Source organism: Anabas testudineus, chromosome 12 (assembly GCF_900324465.2).
Source record: "Anabas testudineus chromosome 12, fAnaTes1.2, whole genome shotgun sequence".
NCBI classification, from domain to species: Eukaryota; Metazoa; Chordata; class Actinopteri; order Anabantiformes; family Anabantidae; genus Anabas; species Anabas testudineus.
In genome coordinates, this window is record NC_046621.1 from 14,139,670 (window position 1) to 14,158,139 (window position 18,470).

Here is an 18,470-nt window from a genome sequence, read left to right on the forward strand (position 1 = left end):
AGCTGACATCTGTTCACTCATTTGATAGTTCATTACCGTTGTCTGGAGTGGTGCAAGGCTTCATCTACCATTTGTAGACTTTCTTCATATGATGAAATAAGCAGCTCTCTGAGAGATGTAGCTGGAATTTATACAGTGTTAAATGTCAGTACACACACTCAGGCTATGCTATAATATCAGGTATGTTGCTAACAACAATCAAGTACTGTAAGTAAAATTTAAGGGGATGTAACTCGCTATCTTTCCACTATTTTCTACTTCTTTATTTAAGAAAAAAATGAATTTGTTTGATCACACACACACAGACCACATTGAAAAATTGCACTCTGACAGTTAACATTGCACTTCACATATAGGATAAAAAATTACCATTAAATTGTTTGCTCCCAACTTTTTCTGCCAAACATTTCACTTATGTTTTTTAGATGGTTTTACTGAAAACCTGTCTGACTGAGAGAAGCAATGATATTCAGTATACCATTACTATTAACCACCTTGATCAGCAGTCCCTCGTGTGACCACTTCGCAGTTCAGAATAGTATGGAAATTTGTTATTTACAACTGAAGCAGTAAAACACTTTTTAGGAGCCATTTTTAAAGATATTTAGTGTAACATGAGTGTGCTTACCACACCTGATTACCGATAGTCTGACCCTTTGCCATTTTTATTGTATTACCTCGGACACAGCAATTTCACTTTTGTCTCAGTTTTCAGCTTATCAGCATATTAATCATGTTGACTGTCCTCTATTGGTGAATTTATTTCTCCAGACGCTGACAAAAATTTACCCGAACAGTGACTTAAATTTTACTTACAGTTGAAATGTTTGAGTTCATCAGATGAAAAACTTGGACGAGCGTTGTAAACCAACAATAGAAGGAAAATTACGTTAAAAAAAGCCATTTTGTGGGAAGGATGCAAAAGAGGAGTTGGAATGAAAAAGACTGAGGTGCTCTGTGCTTTGTTGCATTGTTCTTATATATTCAGTTGAAGCCAAGAGCTCATCGCCAAGGTTAAGTAAACTAAACCACACAGAAATCACTCAGTGTTTCTCTTGTCTTCGGTTGACTGACTTGAAGAGGCACTTTTTTCCTTTTCAGTACGCCAGTCACTCGGGTCTTGGTCAGCCTTGTAACCCTATGTAACAATTGTAGAGAAAAAAGAGACGACATAATATCGAAACAGAGCAATTTTATTGTGTCAGGAGAAAAATACAATTTACACGAGTAGAATCCATCCATTTGTGGGTCATAAAAGGCATGTAAGGTGTAAAGGTGTATAATATGTGAGCTGACATTTTTAGCCTAGTGGTCACAGGAAACAAAATCAACTCAATTACTTGATCACAGAGTCCAATCAAAAAATAACAAGACATCCAAGGGGTCACTGTGACCAGGAATTTATTGTGAAATCATTTGCTGGATAAAGAAACCTCATCATCCATCACATTTTTGTCCCAAATCTGTGTTACTGATCCTAATTAGGACTCTAGTCTGAGTATTTATGGCAGATGAAATGTTACAACCAAACATGTTGTCACAAGTTGTCAAATCGGACACTTGTTAGCTTGGTCGCCAAAGAGAAATTAAATTCAGGCAGTTTATTTCTAAGGTCCTATACCAGCTGTATCATCATCAGCCACATTCAAATCCTAAGCTGGTTTTAACGTTGTGAATAGCAGAACAGCAAAGATTTAATGCTGACTTAACAACAGGTGTCAAAACAAACGTGTCGCAGCTTACTGTAGAACAGAGACTGACCAAAACATTAAAACCACCAACTGATGTTAATGTGGCTGATAGGTACATATTGCCTTACTGCTTAACAAATGAAATGTTTTTATTCTGTGTTGTATTTTATGTTGTATGCTATAAGATCAGTGTTCAGTGTTGCCTGTAGCCTTGGAGAGTGGAGTACAAATGTTTCAGCTTGGCCAGTCACTCTCTATAGGTGATTCAAAGTTATCATTAGGCAACTTAGAGATAAATTCAGGTCAGATAATGGAGGTTTGCTGCAGCTGTGTGGATAATAACCCACTACAGTGGCAAACATTACCATAAAGTGGTTCCCTCACCTATTGACACATACCCTTTATTCAATATTAAATAAACAGTGGCTCTCAATGGTCTGCATTCAACGACAATAAGCACAAAATATTCAGATGTATGCTACCCGTATATCTTTGGCTGCCACTTACTTCCTTCTCTACAAATTCAGAGTTATTTGTTGGGAAGTTTGGGCAGTTTTGTGTTCAAGCTAAATCAGCCACTGTGACAACAAGAGTGTACACAGAGCCACGACTGAGACGATTCTGAGCCCAGTGCTGAATTCACTGCCAGCTGCTGACACACACACACACACACACACACACACACACACACACACAGATCATCATGAAGTTGCATCAGTGCCATGTCAAGCATGAATTTCAAGTACACTGCTCAACTATCAATGGGCCGTGACTCTCACAGTTCACTCCACTGGCGACATTGGACCCTGAATGCTAACTGAAGTATTTGTGATTAGAAGTTTCCACGGCAACTTCAGGAGTGCTGCCATGGCCTTTCTCACCGTTAGTAATCCTACAGTCTGCATCTAAAACTTAGACAATAGCCTCAGGAGAATGGAGGTACAGCAAAGATGCTGAAACCATTAAAAAACTTCAATGACTGCTTCTGCTACTGCTACTGCAGATTATTTTATTATGATTTTACAATTATCCCAGTTTATTTTGAGAGGAAGTGAATGACAATTCTTAAAGAAATAAATCAAAACATTTAAAAGCATTGGTACAGAATCTAAGAATGTTTAAACAATTGCTGAACTTGAGTGAACTTTTAATAATAATAATATTATTAATAACTATTTTCATAGAGCACTTCTCTAAACACCTTACAAGGGGCTTTTAGCCGCTATGTTTGGCTGTTGATCAATAGCATGCCATTTAGTCAGTGCTGATTTACAAGGGAGTAGAGATCCTATGTGGTGGAAGCTTTTGTAGTTTCCTGGCCGTGTTGATAGTTTGCAGAAAGTTGTACTCTGATTGGGGACAATGTAATAATAATAATAATTTTTAGGTCTCCCTTAATCTGACTCTGCAGCCGTGACTCGAGTCATGGTGTGTACCTTTAAGAGTGTCCTTTCCCTTTATCTGGCACCGAACTGTCAGCAGCATATTCTTGAAGTCTTAAGTTGCGAACTAGGGGCTCCATAGATTGGACTTGGTTTTTCCAGCACATCTCGCAGATGCTTGACTGGACTGAGATCTGGTGAATCTGGAATCCAAGGCACCACCTAGAACATTCCTGAACAATATTTATAACAAAAGAAGCCATTGCCATCAGGGAATACCACTGTTTTTTAAAGATGTGTTTGGCCTAGAACAATGTTTAAGTGTTCATAGATTCACAGCTTTGTCATTGTTCTAAATCACCTAGTATGCTCCATGACTCACAGATGTATTTCTAATTCTTACCATTTGGATGTCACGTCGTTGCACCACAACAACTTTAAACAGTAAAGCATAAGTGGAAAAACAGGTAATAAACTCACCAGACAGGTTTGCATTATGATCAATCCTTTGAGCTACTTACGTGACGACCTTCAGGTTAATGTCTTGAGGTGTGACAGAAGACAAGAAAAGACATGAACAACAGCACCCAGATGAATGTTTCTCAACTCTCTTTAAATGATTGATCACTGATGCGGTGTATTCAGCTTCCAACAGTGGTGTATACTTGAGCAACGTGCTAATACACTGAGAAATTCAAGAACGTATCTTCAAAATTACCAGAGAAAGCCATGGTTCAGTCTCCTGCACAACATATGCCTTCAAAGACAATCTGTGATCCCTCACCAGTGGAAACCTGGTGAGGGATGGCATAATTCATGGAGCATTAAAAGAGTATTGGGATGCCTGTAGTGAACTGGGACCAAGTGGGCAATGATTTACAAGGGGGTAATACACCCTGCAGGTGAAGCTTTGCTTATTGACAAGAAGCAGCTGGTGACTCAGGAAGCTTGTGCCCCCATACCAACAGTGGGAGATGGCAGCAAGCACAAAGGATGTAGCTTCCCATATGAAATACATGCCAAATAGAACAGTATATGCAGAGAAGTAGCTTACAGGATCAATACCACAATTAGATATGTCTATTTATAAAGCGAGAGTACAATTAGAAGAAAGGATAAGCCGCCTTAGACATAAAGACCGGAAGGCGCAACAGCTGGTAGCAAATGACACATGATGCCTTGGACAGACTCAGAAGTTAAAATGTTTTGTATTATAGGCAGTTGTGCTGTGTGAGCAATTTATTGAAAACACAGAAAATATGCATTTTCACACTAAAACCATTACATAAAGCAACTGAATACATTATTTTTTCACTGTATTAGAATGGGACTTGATAAAAGTGCATCTTTAACAATACTGTGGAGCTGAAATTTGCCCATTTATCAGAATGGAAACTCAGGCAGTTTGCTTTTATTAGATACAAAAGATGGACACAATAGCACAAACATCATACAGTTTAATCCAAGTCAGTGAAGTAACCCTGCAGTAAATGCTAATTGTGTTTGAATTTAGTTGGGACCATATTGGAGGGGTGTTAAATTAAGTGGTTACTGCAATATACTGGAAGGTGTTTGTGTTATTTTTTCCTCTCCCTCTTGACAGACGTGACAAAAAAAGCAACGTAAAAGAGAAATGTTACATTTTCATTACTATTCTAGTGTGAATTGAAAAGAGTCTGTGGCAAATGTAAATTTCCCCCATGACTGTAAACCACCACCAGAGTCATCGAGTCAGTTCAGATGTACTTACTTGAAAGACTTCGTTAAACACAGTGGCAGCTGTTATATTTGACAATCCATGTCATGTTGTCAGGTGTATGGCAGTTATACACCACATGGTCAAGAAAAAACAAAGCCTCCTGTCGGTATCGGTGTCCATAATGTAATGAGAAAACAAACAAAAACAAAACAAAAAAAAAACTGGAAGAACTGTGGATGTGTTCACATTTTTTTCTACTTGTCAAAAACTAAAAATCTTTTTTCCATCATTACTCATACATTATTTATCCCGACAGTCCTTTACAAATATTTCTTCTTCAGTAGTTCATACAAAAATAGCAAGAACAAGATATACATATCAATTGGCTCTGTGCATAAAATACTGCTGAATTGCCTCAGGTGCACGTGTCAAGACATGTCTTCTTAACTGTTCATGTAATTTCCAGGGAAGCTTTGACCGCACATAAACAGAGGGTCCATGGAGGCCACTTTGGCAGCAATAAAAGAATGTATACAGTGGAGGACAGCTGTCAAATTAGCAAATTCTAGTTCCTGGGGAGGAAGTAAAGGGAAGAGAGACATATCAGTTCACATAACATAACATGTTGCTATTAATAATACCTTTTTACATGTACAATCTCTTTGTGCAATTTAGTTAATATTCTTTTATTAACTCGACATTTGGCATGAAAGCTCACTTTGTGTTCAGTAAATGTACCTGTTGAATCAACTGGCATGGTTCAAAATAAGCCACTATTTCACTGATTGCACTTTATATCTTTAATGCTGATGAGAAGTAAACTCATTATCTTACCTTCATCTCTATCTGCTTGCTTTCAGCATTCTTGAAAAGGAGTTTTACCCTGGTTTTCCCATCATCAGAGGAGCCTTTAAGTTGGGAGAACTTATATCGCCACAGTATGGTCTACAAGGGAAGGAAGTAGCACAGGGATTTCAGTAATGAAGACATTTGAATACAGTGTCTTACTACAAACAGGTCTTCATGATCAGGAGCAAAGAATTTTAATGTGCGAGAGTGCTTTGATAAAACATATTTATTACAAATTGGAACATTGGTACCTTCTTAAATGGATTCAGTGAGCATGAAACGTTCCTACCACAGGCCTGACTCAATAGCAATAGCAAGCACTAAAAGAGTCTACCATTTGCAAATACAGTGGATGCCAAATGGAATAAGTACAAGGTCATACTGTACTGCAGCTATGGCCTACAGGAAATAAAAACATCAAACTGCAGTCTCAGGACCTGCTGTCTCAAAAGCAGTACAGAACCAAGATGTTACCTTTGAAGTGCCTTCTGAGCAGGTGAAGCCTGACCCAAAATCTATGGTGAAGCACAGCACATTCCCCTTGGCTGCTGCACATGTAGCTTTTGGACTGTCGAGAAAGAACTGATATGTATTAACAGGTTGATACACATCTTTGCAAATAACATTTAGTATTTAGTTAAAACTAGGCTATAAACAGCAGTAACGTGAGCATTCAAGACAGAAAAGGATGACAGGATACAGACGTCACTGAATACTCAGGCTGTTTAGTCAAACTAGTATTAAAAAATGTCTATTTTGCAGTGAAATAAATTCATTTTACTAGAATCATCTTTGGTGAACTAGCACGAGGTCATGCCAGCGCTGACCTCAGAGGGAACAGAGAGTTCTAAAGTGCAAAATGGAGAAAGCTACTGTAGCTTATTAGATCAGTTGCTGCTCCAATTATATCTGACCTTCTCTGTCAGAGTGTAACATTCGCCATAAAAGAGACTGCATAAACTGTGAGAACTTGCTTTTCCTTAAACAACCAAGGTTTAGTGACTTGTATTTAACCAGCTTGTTAGCACGGAGAGCTATTTGCCACATTCAACCAAGTCAAACTGTTGTGTCAGTGTGGAACTTCCATTTAGTTTTTCACAAAATGACAGATTAAAATATGCCAACAACTTGTCTAACAATAACATAATTATACCTTGTGTACAGGTGGTTAAGAGTGTGGTTTAACACTGTCAGGTGCTAAGAAACAATAGTCAACTTCCTTGAAAGCTTAAACAGGCTTAAGACTGTAAACCTAATTATCAATCACTGTAAACGTGACAGTAAACAGGATTGAAGTTTGAAGTAGGTATTTGAACTATTAACTGTAGGATTATGTGCTGTTATGTTACTGCTGCAGCATAAGGAACAATCAGAGAGATGTTTGTAAATGCACACTTAGAGCTTGTTCAATAGATTCTCATCATGGATATCAAAACAGAAAATGTCTCTGAATTATAAAGATGACAGAGTAATAGGTAATGTATTGTGCAGAAAGCAACAACTGCAATTGAACTTGAATTATCTTTTTGCTAAATTCTTTCAATAACCACAATATTACTGTGCTCAAATGTACACGGCACATGTGGAGAGCTCTTGTTAAAGTGCCAGTGTGACACGTTAGGCTTGGAAGATCTGATAACACGAGCAAATCTCTCTCTTTTTTTTTTTTGTCCTGCATGAGCTGCTGGCAAAAGTGGCATCCTGCGCAGCTTCCCGATAATGTCAACACACATGGTCGAGGAAATCCACTTTGGAAGCCATAAATCTTTAACATTCATTTTGCTACTGCAACACAAACAAGCATGTGTCTTGCAATTCTTTTCACAGGTCTTTTGAAAGCGCTCATGTGTAAGCTCTCTACTCTCTGCTGAGCAATAGCCCTTTGAAGGCTTTTCTTGCCACATGACTTCATTCTTGTGTCGTGCCGTTGAAATACCAATATAAGTATTCAGATTTTCTCTTTGTGTTATGTTTTCATTTTATTTCCGCCCTTTTCTTCCCCTTTCACTTGAGAACACAGTGGGGACATGGTGATTTTAATTATAGAGTGCAGCGTGCAGACACATGGCATGGGACTGTAACGGTCCTTTTACTGAAAGTGTTTCCTGCTCACAGACCTCAAACCCCCGTCTATAGTGATGCCATGAACACAGCTGTGACGGGGGAGAAAAACAGCAGTAGCCAGACACTAAGTTCTTGCTGTCACCACACGTAAGAGGAATGTGTTGTGACATGGTGAGCAGTGACTACACTTCACTAATTGGAAAGGATTTTTCTGTGGGGAATTAGCAATGTGAAATGCAACATGGAGGTTTTTTTTTTTTTTTTTTTTAAAGAAAATCTCCTTAGCTAAGTCTGACACAAGTAAGGATATACAGTTAGTGGGAAATATGGAGGGGAAAAGAGGACATGTCTAAAATAACTTTTTCTTCTCTGTGTGTGTAGTGTCACACTTTAGCAGGAAGATAAAAGACGAGGACATGGTGAATATAGGAATTTTAGGTTCAGACCTACAGTCATATACTTTTAAATCAGCCACCAACCCATTAGAGTTAAGCTGCAGAATAGAAGCAGAAAGAAATTCTAGGCGTGATTTAATGGCATTGCTTCACTGACCTCTACTGTTAAAACTTTACAGTCCTAAGACAGCACACGGCCGGATTCTTTGAATCTGATTCAGCGATTTTATATTATGGCTCCTGTAAACACAGCTGACAGGGATGTGGTATTGTACTGATCACACCCTGTTTACATTACTGCAACAAGGTAAAAACCACTGGATGTCAGCCAAAGACACTCACATGGTTTGAACCTGTTTTTAAAAGCTCGGAGCTTTTGTGATAACCTGTATATTTAAATATAAAACAGGTCGGGCTTGTGCATACTCTGCTTTATCCTGCTTAGTTCTGTCAATCAAATCCTGTGTAAAGGTTAGCCTACCTCACCTACTGCACAACATTAACAAGTCCTATACACGTTTAAGATCTGTGGGGTTTGGGAAGACCAAAGTCTTCAGAATAGATCCTAAATTCTTTAGGTTTGCTTTGTTTTTGTTTTTTTATCTCTAAATTACACGTCTAAACAATCTGGGTTACTTTAGAACCATAAAAAAAATTTATAAAACTAGAGAAAAGGCAACAGTTGGTATTTTTAGGTAACTAATGACAACATATATTCCTTTAGGATACCCCAAAAGTAACAGAAGGCGCAACTTGATTTTCTGCAGTTAGCTAAAATGCCTCACTGCAATAATGAGTTCAATTAAAAGAAATGCAGAAAACGTCCATCAGTCAGTTATACTCCCTACTTCTGTCAGCAACGTTTATGTAATGCTCACATGCAGTCAGTTTGAAGGTTAGTCAGTGATGTTCTCCTCACAGGATGCTACAATAATTGGCTGGTGAACAGAGAATCACAAGCAAATAGAAATATTTCATTTCATCATTAGTTTCTCAAAGGACAGTTGTGTCCTACATTTGCACCATTAAAGACAGAAAGCGTTATGTAAAGATGGCGACATTATCATATTTTAATACTGTTTACTTTTATACTGATCAAGAGAAAACGGCTCATACAAACCTTTGAATTCCAGCGTCACAGATAATATGCCTATTGAACACCCACTTTACTGCTCTTATAGATGACTTATCTTGAATGTCATCTGCTTTCACAGATGTACATATATGACTCTACCTAAAAGGCAGGTTTTGGTTTTATTTAGTTTTTTCTATATTTAGTTTCAAATCTAGATTTCGTGTGAACCACTTAAAAGCTGGACATCAGAACACAGTGAGTTGTGCGTCCTTCCGGTTGCTTAGAGTGTAGTTCAAAAAGGCCTTAAGGTCACTTAACAAATGACACTGATGCAGCATTCAGTGGGGATCCAGCACCATTATAACTGCACATTATGATTCCCCTTCAAAGTTAATGTGTCTTCGTAATCTTAATGCAATTAAACATTACAAAGAACTCCATGGATGACAACGACATTACAAAACACAAATCCAAACAGTTCACTTCTCTTACTAACTTTCTTTGTTTAGCTCAGGAGGTTATCTTTCGTACAGGATTCTTATCTTGGAGCGTTGCTGAAACCTTTGCTCCTGTACCACATTATCACTACTCTACTGGTCCCATCTATCATGTAGATGGAAAAAAACTGGACAATCTAATTAGTGGTTGGTTTTCTTAACACAATCTAATCTAAATATGGCTCTACTGAATATGAAAACTTTCACCAAGAATATTATATGTTATTAACAGTGCCATTAGTCATAATAAGCTGTCTTATAATATGAAAGCTTACCTAGCGTCTTACAGTCAAACTGTGCTTATCACCAACTCCAACTTGCAAATAAACAAGTAAAAGTTTCACTATTTGGTCTTGAGACTACTAAGGCCCCAGCACACTATGTCTTATCCTTTGCTCATTATGTAATCAATCACTTGCTAAGCCCTAGAACCCATTAGCTATTGTGGCTGTACTATACATCCAGGTTATGTATTACCACTGGAAATTTGTTTTAGTTTTTTTTTGTTTAGTTTCAAACTTTCAATTCCATAGCATTGAAAAAAGTTTCTCTTCTACTTCGGGGAAGAACTGTTGTTATAGATGAGCTCTCCTTCAATATTTATGGATCATACTGTCTTCATGTAACTCCCCTTGCTGCAAAGTGAGCAGTTTTTTTTAAGCTGTGTTGTTAAAACCATTAGTGAAATATTTTTGTAATAATTAATTCTTATACTTTTCTTGTTACATTGTGTTAACATATCCTTTCAAATTCATGTTAAAAGTTATTATTTTATTCAAGGTCATCGTCAGTAATGTGTGCTTAATTTATGTTTATGTATTTTCACCTCTGTGTATTTTGTGCACTATTTTCCTTATTTGAAAGATGTGATTCTCAGTGTGCACCCTTACTATCAGTTTCCACTTTTTTTGCACGTGATGTGAAGTGCACATGTTTTTGTACATGCAAACCTTTAGTAAGTCAGGCTTGCTTAAGTTACTATTACTATTGTTACAGCACACCTGTCTTAAAGGTGATTTTTATGTTATTATGTAGAAACGAAAGTGGGTTCACTATCTCAGCCCATCTTAATTTTGCCGTCACTGGGAGATTAAGACTTAAGATGATGCTGGGTCCATGAGTTGACAGAGTGGATGGTCATCGTAGCCAAGTTCTGTATATAACCATTAACATTATTGTAACCCCACTGTAGTTCACCTTATCCTTTGACTTTGAGGGTTACATTTTTACAACAGCCCCCACTTCCAGCCATTTTACTGTTATTTTACTGTTACTGTTACAGGGCTGCTTTGGTTCTGGGGCAACTAAAATATAATGACCGCCTTTAAACAACCTATAGCACTGACAACGTCACAGACAATTAGCACATCACATTTTCAGCAATTTCATCAAAGCACATTAAAATGCTGCGATCTGTATATGGAAATATATCTATTCCAAAGGTAAAAATATGTTTCTGCTACTGTGGGTGAAACTGTGTTGGATAATCTCTTCAAACATTAACTGCATATTGAGTTATCAACAAAACATTAGGGTATGTCTCACAGGTCTACAACAGACCGTCTGTCGTCCTTGGTTGGTTTGTTAGCACTTCTTTTTCACCATGCACAATACTACACAGCCTTGCATGAGGGAAAACTGATTTTTTAACGGCAGCAGCTAAGTCAACACATGAATTAAATATTTTGTTCAGTGACTTTCAATGACAGCGTGCAACCGCAGCATGTTGGTGGTCACAAGTCGAGTGTTTAAAGTCAGCCTCGGTTTCACTCACTGGAATCTCGTACATGTGAACACCCAGAGAGCGCAGGGTCACATTAATATAATTAATTAACATCAGACATGAGCAGTAACAGTTACAAATAAGGAAATGGGTTGTTCTTTCTAAATGCTGACAGCATTGCTACAATACTACTACATTAGTTCACATTATTATCATTTCTTTGTGACTCATTATTGTACATTTAGGATTTAGGGTGTCTGTTTCTACTGCAGCCTAATTTTGCAACAGTCCTTTCCAGTGTACTGGAAACACATTGAGATGCTTCTCTTTGAAAGTCTTAGGGAAACTTTATGTGCTGCTCATAAATGGGGAGTGATTCTACTTTTTTGTCATACCACTCATCATTACTGAAGCCTTTCAAATGCAAAACTGAAACAACACATTTTGAATTACCTTAGATAAAACCTAATCTCCCTTGTACATCAGGATAGACATTAGGAAGTGTTACACCTCGCTGAGACAATGCTTCTTTATTTCTGAAAAGTATTGAAATGAAAAGTTCTTTTGTCATGCATACAAGTACTCACATACCCACAATAAAACTAAGAGGGTATAAAAAGTAAGTTAGAATATTTGTTTATTCTAAAATGGTCTGGACAAAACTATTGGTAGCCCTTAGAAATAGAAAGACCAAAACAATACTGTATGGACTGCAAACCATTGTCTTTCATTTGTGTTAAATTTTCTTACAATCATTCAGTCTTTTTAAATAGAGAAAAGTTCTCCCTAACATCAGTCACAATCTGACTGTTCTCAAAATAGATAACCTCCAAGCAAAATTAAAGTCACAAAACATATATATTTACAGTAGCTCTTTGCAATAAAAATATGAAACTGGTGACTACATTCTGAGTGAAATTGTTAGTTTCTTCTTTTGATATGCTTGTGCAAATTTTTACTGCAGCCTCCTTCAGTTGGTTTTGGGGGAGTTTCTCATGTCCAGTTGAATTAAAATCTAGTGATTGACTTGACCTTTCGATTTTCCCACTCTTCTGAAGTCCTTTGCGGAGCTGGCCAGGCTACATTTTGACAGGAACTAACAATTTTGATTTAGTTACTTTTAGTTTTGTCATCTAATAATCTTTTGGTAGGCTAACTGGGAATGCAGCTGACTGATAGCATGTCTATATACACACTCAGTGTAAAATCAGTTCTTTGTGTCACTTTGCATTTCTATCTGGAGCTGACTGTGTGAGTGTCTTACACTTAAAATGAATCCATGCGCACGATTGTTAAAAAAGAAATCAACGTTTTGTACTTTCAGATGAAAACTGTGATTAGTAGTATTGTGTAACGAAACTAAAAAACTCCTCGTCTTTATTCGTAATGCTGTGCTTAACAGAGATCTCCTCATAATTTTTGTTATAATATTTTGTCAATATGTCATTGAATTGACAAATGTTATTGATTAACTTGTTAATCAATAACATTTGTCAATTAATACTTATGGTCAAGATCAGTACTGGAGCTGGCATTGTGCTTTGAATCATTGACTTGCTGCATGATGAAGCTCCATCCATTAGCCTTGCTGTTCCAATACTTTTTGAAGGCACATGTTTAACATCCAGTTCTCCTCTACATTTAAGCTGTAAATGCAGAAACTAGCAATGTAAAGAATTAAAGGGGGAATGTCACTTTAGTCCAATTGACCTATGACTCTAAGTGACCACATGAACCCTCTGATCATACATGGTCTCGAAGAATTCCAGATTGCCGTTTTTTTGCTGAAGAGCTGGTGTCCGTGTTAGAGTCAGCCAGATTGAATGCTAGTATAATAGCCACAAACTGTTCCAAAATACAACTAGTGAAATATGATGCCATTTAATTATATCTGGTTTCCATGCTGACCCAAAAGGTTTCCATTCTTCTAGTGATCCAAACATCTTCTGACAGGTGCTCTGCTTTGTAATATTTATAAATGTCCCTATTTAAGAATCCCGAACATCAGTGCCCTCCGGCTTAATAGCATTTTTAGCCTTCATCTTTGGTTGGCCGAACTTGGGAGGTGGGAATGGGGTTAATTATAAAAGGCACTGCTGGCCATTTTATGAAGGGACTGACCTGACATGTGGCATACTTTCTTAATTCCTTATAACAATGTGTGATTATGGCTATGAAAGCTTTAACAAGAAGCTGTTGACACAACAGACTTGAGACCCCATGAATGAGGCAAGCAAAATATGTCTGAGTTCATGACTGAGATTACTTAGGTGTAGGTGTAGGTGAGTTGTTGTTTTTTTTTATATCAAAGTCTATCAAATTCCATCAAATTTCAATCCATAATTTCGACTAAAAATAACAAGGCTTAATTTATAAATCTACAAGAGATGGAAGATGTTACGAAGACTGATAAATTAATTTAATTTAAATAATACAGTACTAACTAACAGCATTATTTTAATAATTCACTTTACTCAGTAGTGCAGAAAGAGTAAAATGTGTGACAGGCAGGGATTAGAAATAGAACTGAGAAAGATAAAGCTGAGCAGACAGTGTTTTTTTATTGATCATATACACTGTGTTAACTTACACTACACATTCTTTTTGATCGGCCAGAAATTGTGACTTACATTCAGTACACTATGCATAATAGATATTATATATTATATATGATATATAAGACAAGCCATGCAAATGGAGCTCACATTTCAATTTCAATTTTGTTCTGTGACAATTGTCAGGCATTGTCAACATTACTGACAAAAAGAGAGAAATGCCACAAGCCCTTGTGCGATTTTTGTGTAAGAAGCAAACATGGAGCAGCAGATGTCTGGAAGATGCAGACAATATGTCTGTTCTCAGTATACCGTCATATCCACAATATGTAAAATACATCCTTCAATAACCAAAATCCACCCACCTCTGTGGGGGTCGATTGACAGGTGTGATTGACAGTTCACTCTCCTGCTGCTCTCTCCAGATATTGGACTTGCAGACTTCCAGTGTATAGAGTACTTTTGCATTATGGTCCCCCAGCTAACTGGCTAAGTACATAGCTGGTTCTGCACAAATGGCATTTCAAGTGTTTTTATAAATTAAAAAGTGACATTATTGTTATAAAACACCATTTTATACCATATATTTAATAAGCAGTGTGTAACATAACATTCTGTAGTCTGGTGTGCAGGACATGTTTATATTGAGCTTGTATTTAGTCCTAGATAGCAGGACAAAGGCAACACCTTGAACTCTTTATCTAAGGGGCCTGGTGAAAATGAAATGTCTACTTTCTACAGTTTTTAGCGTTTTAACTTTTAGTCTACACAACTAGTGTTAAATTGTTGATTTGAGAGATTTCTGAACTCATCATAGAGGTTAGAGATAATTGTTATTGACTTAGTTTTTCAAAAATGAAATGTATAAAAAAATAAACGTGAAGTTATTGTTTGAAACAATGGAAGCTATCAGTCTATTTGTAAGTGCATGACAGACAAGAGTGGAGCAGAGCATTGATTTATTCATTAAAACTTTACATTGAGTAAAAATGTATTGTGTTAAAATGGTTTTGTGCTTGGTTGCTTTTGTATTATGTTGACTGACAGTTTAAACCTTTATCTTTTCACAAAGTGCAATGTTCTAAAGTTTAACTTTAAAAGCAATTAAAACACTAGGGGAGACATACAGTAATGTAACTGTACTATCAGATATGATATTCAGCTAAATACAGACGTGAACAAAATTGTTGGTACCCTTACGTTAAGAGACAGAAAAACCCCTAAAGGTCACTGGAATAACCTGAAATAAACTGACAAAAGTAATAATGAATTAAAAGTTACTAAAAATTAACTCATGAAAATCAGATGTTGCTTTTGAGTTGAGGTTCAACAGAACTTAAAAAAAAATGATGGTCTCCTTAACTTAATATTTTGTTGCACAACCTTTTGTAGCAATCAAACAATTTCTGTAACTGTCAATGAGACTTCTGCAACTGTCGAAAGTTTTTTTTGTGCACTTCTCACAAGCAAACTGCTCCGGTTGTCTCATGTTTGAATGACGCCTTCTCCAGACTGCATGTTTCAGCTCTTTCCACAGAGGTTCAGTATGATTGGGTGTTTGTAGCTGTGTTTTGGGTCATTATCCTGTTGGACTATGGCCATGAACAAAGACCAAGCTTTCTGACACTGGGCAGCATGTGTTTCTCCAGAATGCCTTAAAAGTCTTGGGATTTCATTGTAGCCTGCACAGATTTAAGACACCCTGTGCCAGATGGAGCAAAGCAGCCCCAGAACATAACCAAGCCTCCTCAGTGTTTCACCTTGTATTTAACCTCTAATCTCTATGGAAGTTGTTCTGGGTTCTTTAGTTACCGTTTGTATTTTCCGTCTCTTCAATTTCTCATAAACTTTATCCCCTTATGGCCTCCTGGGAGGTTGGCTACAGTCCCATGGACCTTAAACTTCTGAATAATATGTGCAACTGTAGTCACAGGTACATCAAGCTTAGTTTTCTGTGGTCCGTGTTTACAGCACAGTGACCAGTTTTCACCCTTTAAATAGACAAACTGACTGATTACAAGTGTGATTATCATCACTGCTGCCTTTACAGGACACACTTTAGTTTAACATGTTCCTGTGGTCAAAGTTTTTACATCTTTTCTGGGGGGACCATCATTTTTGCCCAGGCCAGTTTCATTAGTTAGTTTTTTAACTTCTGGTGAACCACAACTCAAAAGCAATGTCTGATTTTCATTAGTTAATTTTAAGTAAATGTTTTATTTATTATTACTTTTGTGAGTTTCAAGTTATTTCAGGGACCTTTGTGGGTTTTTCCTTTCTTTAACAGAAGGGTACCAACAATTTGTCTTTATATATAATTTTGTTATATATTTATAGTATAAATGCAAAAATAAACCACAAACTAATGTAGATATTTCTGACTCACCTATACGTTAATGATTAGGGGTTATAACTAAATATAAAAAAAATTAAATATTACAATATTATGTTTTGTGATACTTAGTTGAATCTCAAAAATACTGAATTAATTTTTTAATTACATTTTACACGCAAGATTTGTTGCAGATAGTGGTTTATTTTGTCTTGTTGCATTGTTGTTTGCATGCTGCATTGCAATAAATCGCAATATATTTAATTGTTACCTCTTTATCATGATACACAATGTATCTCAAGATTCTTGCCAGCCCACATAGTCCTACTATTGATTGTGCAAGTACAATTTAATAACAAGTGCAATGTAATACCTCAGACTGTCAACTTTGCTGCACTCCCTGCTACTGCATGTTCATGTGTTAACTTTTCTCCTAAATTAATAATGTCTGGTGAGTCATAATGGCACCTTGAAATAAATCACACATTTTCTATGTGTTACTATCAGAAGTGGATATTTCCCTGTTGTATACAGAGGGCAAGAGATGCAAGATGGTACTAAAGGTAGTATCAGAGGATTTGAGTGATCATAGCTCATAACAGTAAAAAATAGCAAATAATAACTCGGGTATCAAATGATCATTACCCGGATGCAGGATTACTGAACAGTATACAGTATACTATACAGTATATGGAAATATAGTGAAGTAAGAAATAAACATTTGATGATGGCAGATGGCAAAAACTAGACCGATGAGGTCTGGATTATCCTCAGTCTTAAATTGTCCTGTAAGTGTTCATGTTTGAGCCTCTTGATGGACATGGGGCAGCTGCTTCTGAGAACTGCTTAACAACACACTCTCCTCAAAGAGCTGACCGCCTTTACACTTCAAATATATTTGCCTAAGAGGCAATTTACTGGCTCATTGAGGTGAAGAGTGATTCTTTAGGTTACTCACGCTAAATGCATTTAAAGTAACAATAACATTTATAGAAAACAGAGTGGTGCCCAAATTCCCGATTTAAATGCAATTAATGTCTTATGAAGACTAATTGAAAGTGGCACCTAACCTGTAATGGGTCAACAGTGAACAAACTCATCACACGTATTAAGTTAGAACTGGATGTTTTCTGACATATTTGGTCAACGACTCAAAGAAAAGTAGAAGAAAAGCAAGAAGGCAACAAACATGGGCAGCATCGCCTGGTATAAACAATACGTCTCTTTTTCCACACATACAATATGGTAGATGCTCTGATAGTCTAAAAATGGATTTAGCACAGTAAAACCCAGATTCTGCTGCTTCTGTATATCATCCTGTTGAAGTATTCAGTTCTGATCTATGATTGCAGTAGACCACTGTGGATCAGGGTTTAGTACTGAGTTAGTCCACTTAGGATATGAAGAGCACAGCTCACTGCAGGTGTTAGTTAGCCAGCATCACACACTCAGACAATATTTATTTCTGTCCTCTGATTAAATGGCAATTTAATCACAATGAGAATGATAAAAGTATTTGATCAGAGAAATATTAAATAATAGTTACTACTGTATATTACTGATATATTACAAATATCGTCAGCATCACCATCACAATCAAAACATATGCATATAATGGTTATTATACCCAATAACAGCAACATTTACAGTACAGCTAAATGCATTTCAGTATAATTAGCTCTGACATAAATAGATTATAAAGTTTTATTTTGAAACCATCTCCTGCAGATTAACTACTAGCTCTATGTTACTTATCCATCTTCTGACTCTAAGCACCAAACTGAAAGCACACAAAGTGGTATTCATTTCCACAAACATATAATGTTTCTTGCTGCTGCTTTGAGGCTGAGAAAATGTGTTACGAGAGGCTCCCAGCTTTGTGGAAAAACAAACAAACCAAAGTTTAGGCTCCTTACTTCAGTAATGGAAAATGTGCTATGCTGCTGAGAGAGACTCACTCTTATTCGTTGTACTTCCAAGAAGACCGCTCTTTGGAAAGACTTCTCCCAGATAGCCAGGTCACTGGCCAGCTCTACCCTGAAGGTGTGGCTCTGGCCGTGGCCAACCAGAATGCTGAAGCACAGAGACTCACTGTCCTGCTGCTCAGGTGAATGCTCCAGGCCCAAGTACAGCCTTGCCTGGAGCCAGCAGTCCTCTGCCATCCACAGCTGTGACACAAAATCTTAATTATTGCATGTTAGGGAAAAG

At 37.0% G+C, this 18,470-nt stretch overlaps 1 protein-coding gene across 1 annotated transcript in view; it reads right to left on the reverse strand.

Annotated features, from left to right (window-relative positions):
- Window positions 1-4,295: 4,295 nt before the first annotated feature.
- The window catches only part of sntg2 (syntrophin, gamma 2), a 62,018-nt gene continuing 47,843 nt past the window's right edge, over window positions 4,296-18,470 (reverse strand). The window contains 5 exon segments of the mRNA XM_026353924.1: window positions 4,296-5,344; window positions 5,607-5,717; window positions 6,096-6,161; window positions 6,163-6,189; window positions 18,221-18,430. Of these exon segments, the coding sequence (XP_026209709.1) occupies window positions 5,216-5,344; window positions 5,607-5,717; window positions 6,096-6,161; window positions 6,163-6,189; window positions 18,221-18,430 (543 nt within the window). The 3' untranslated portion in view covers window positions 4,296-5,215.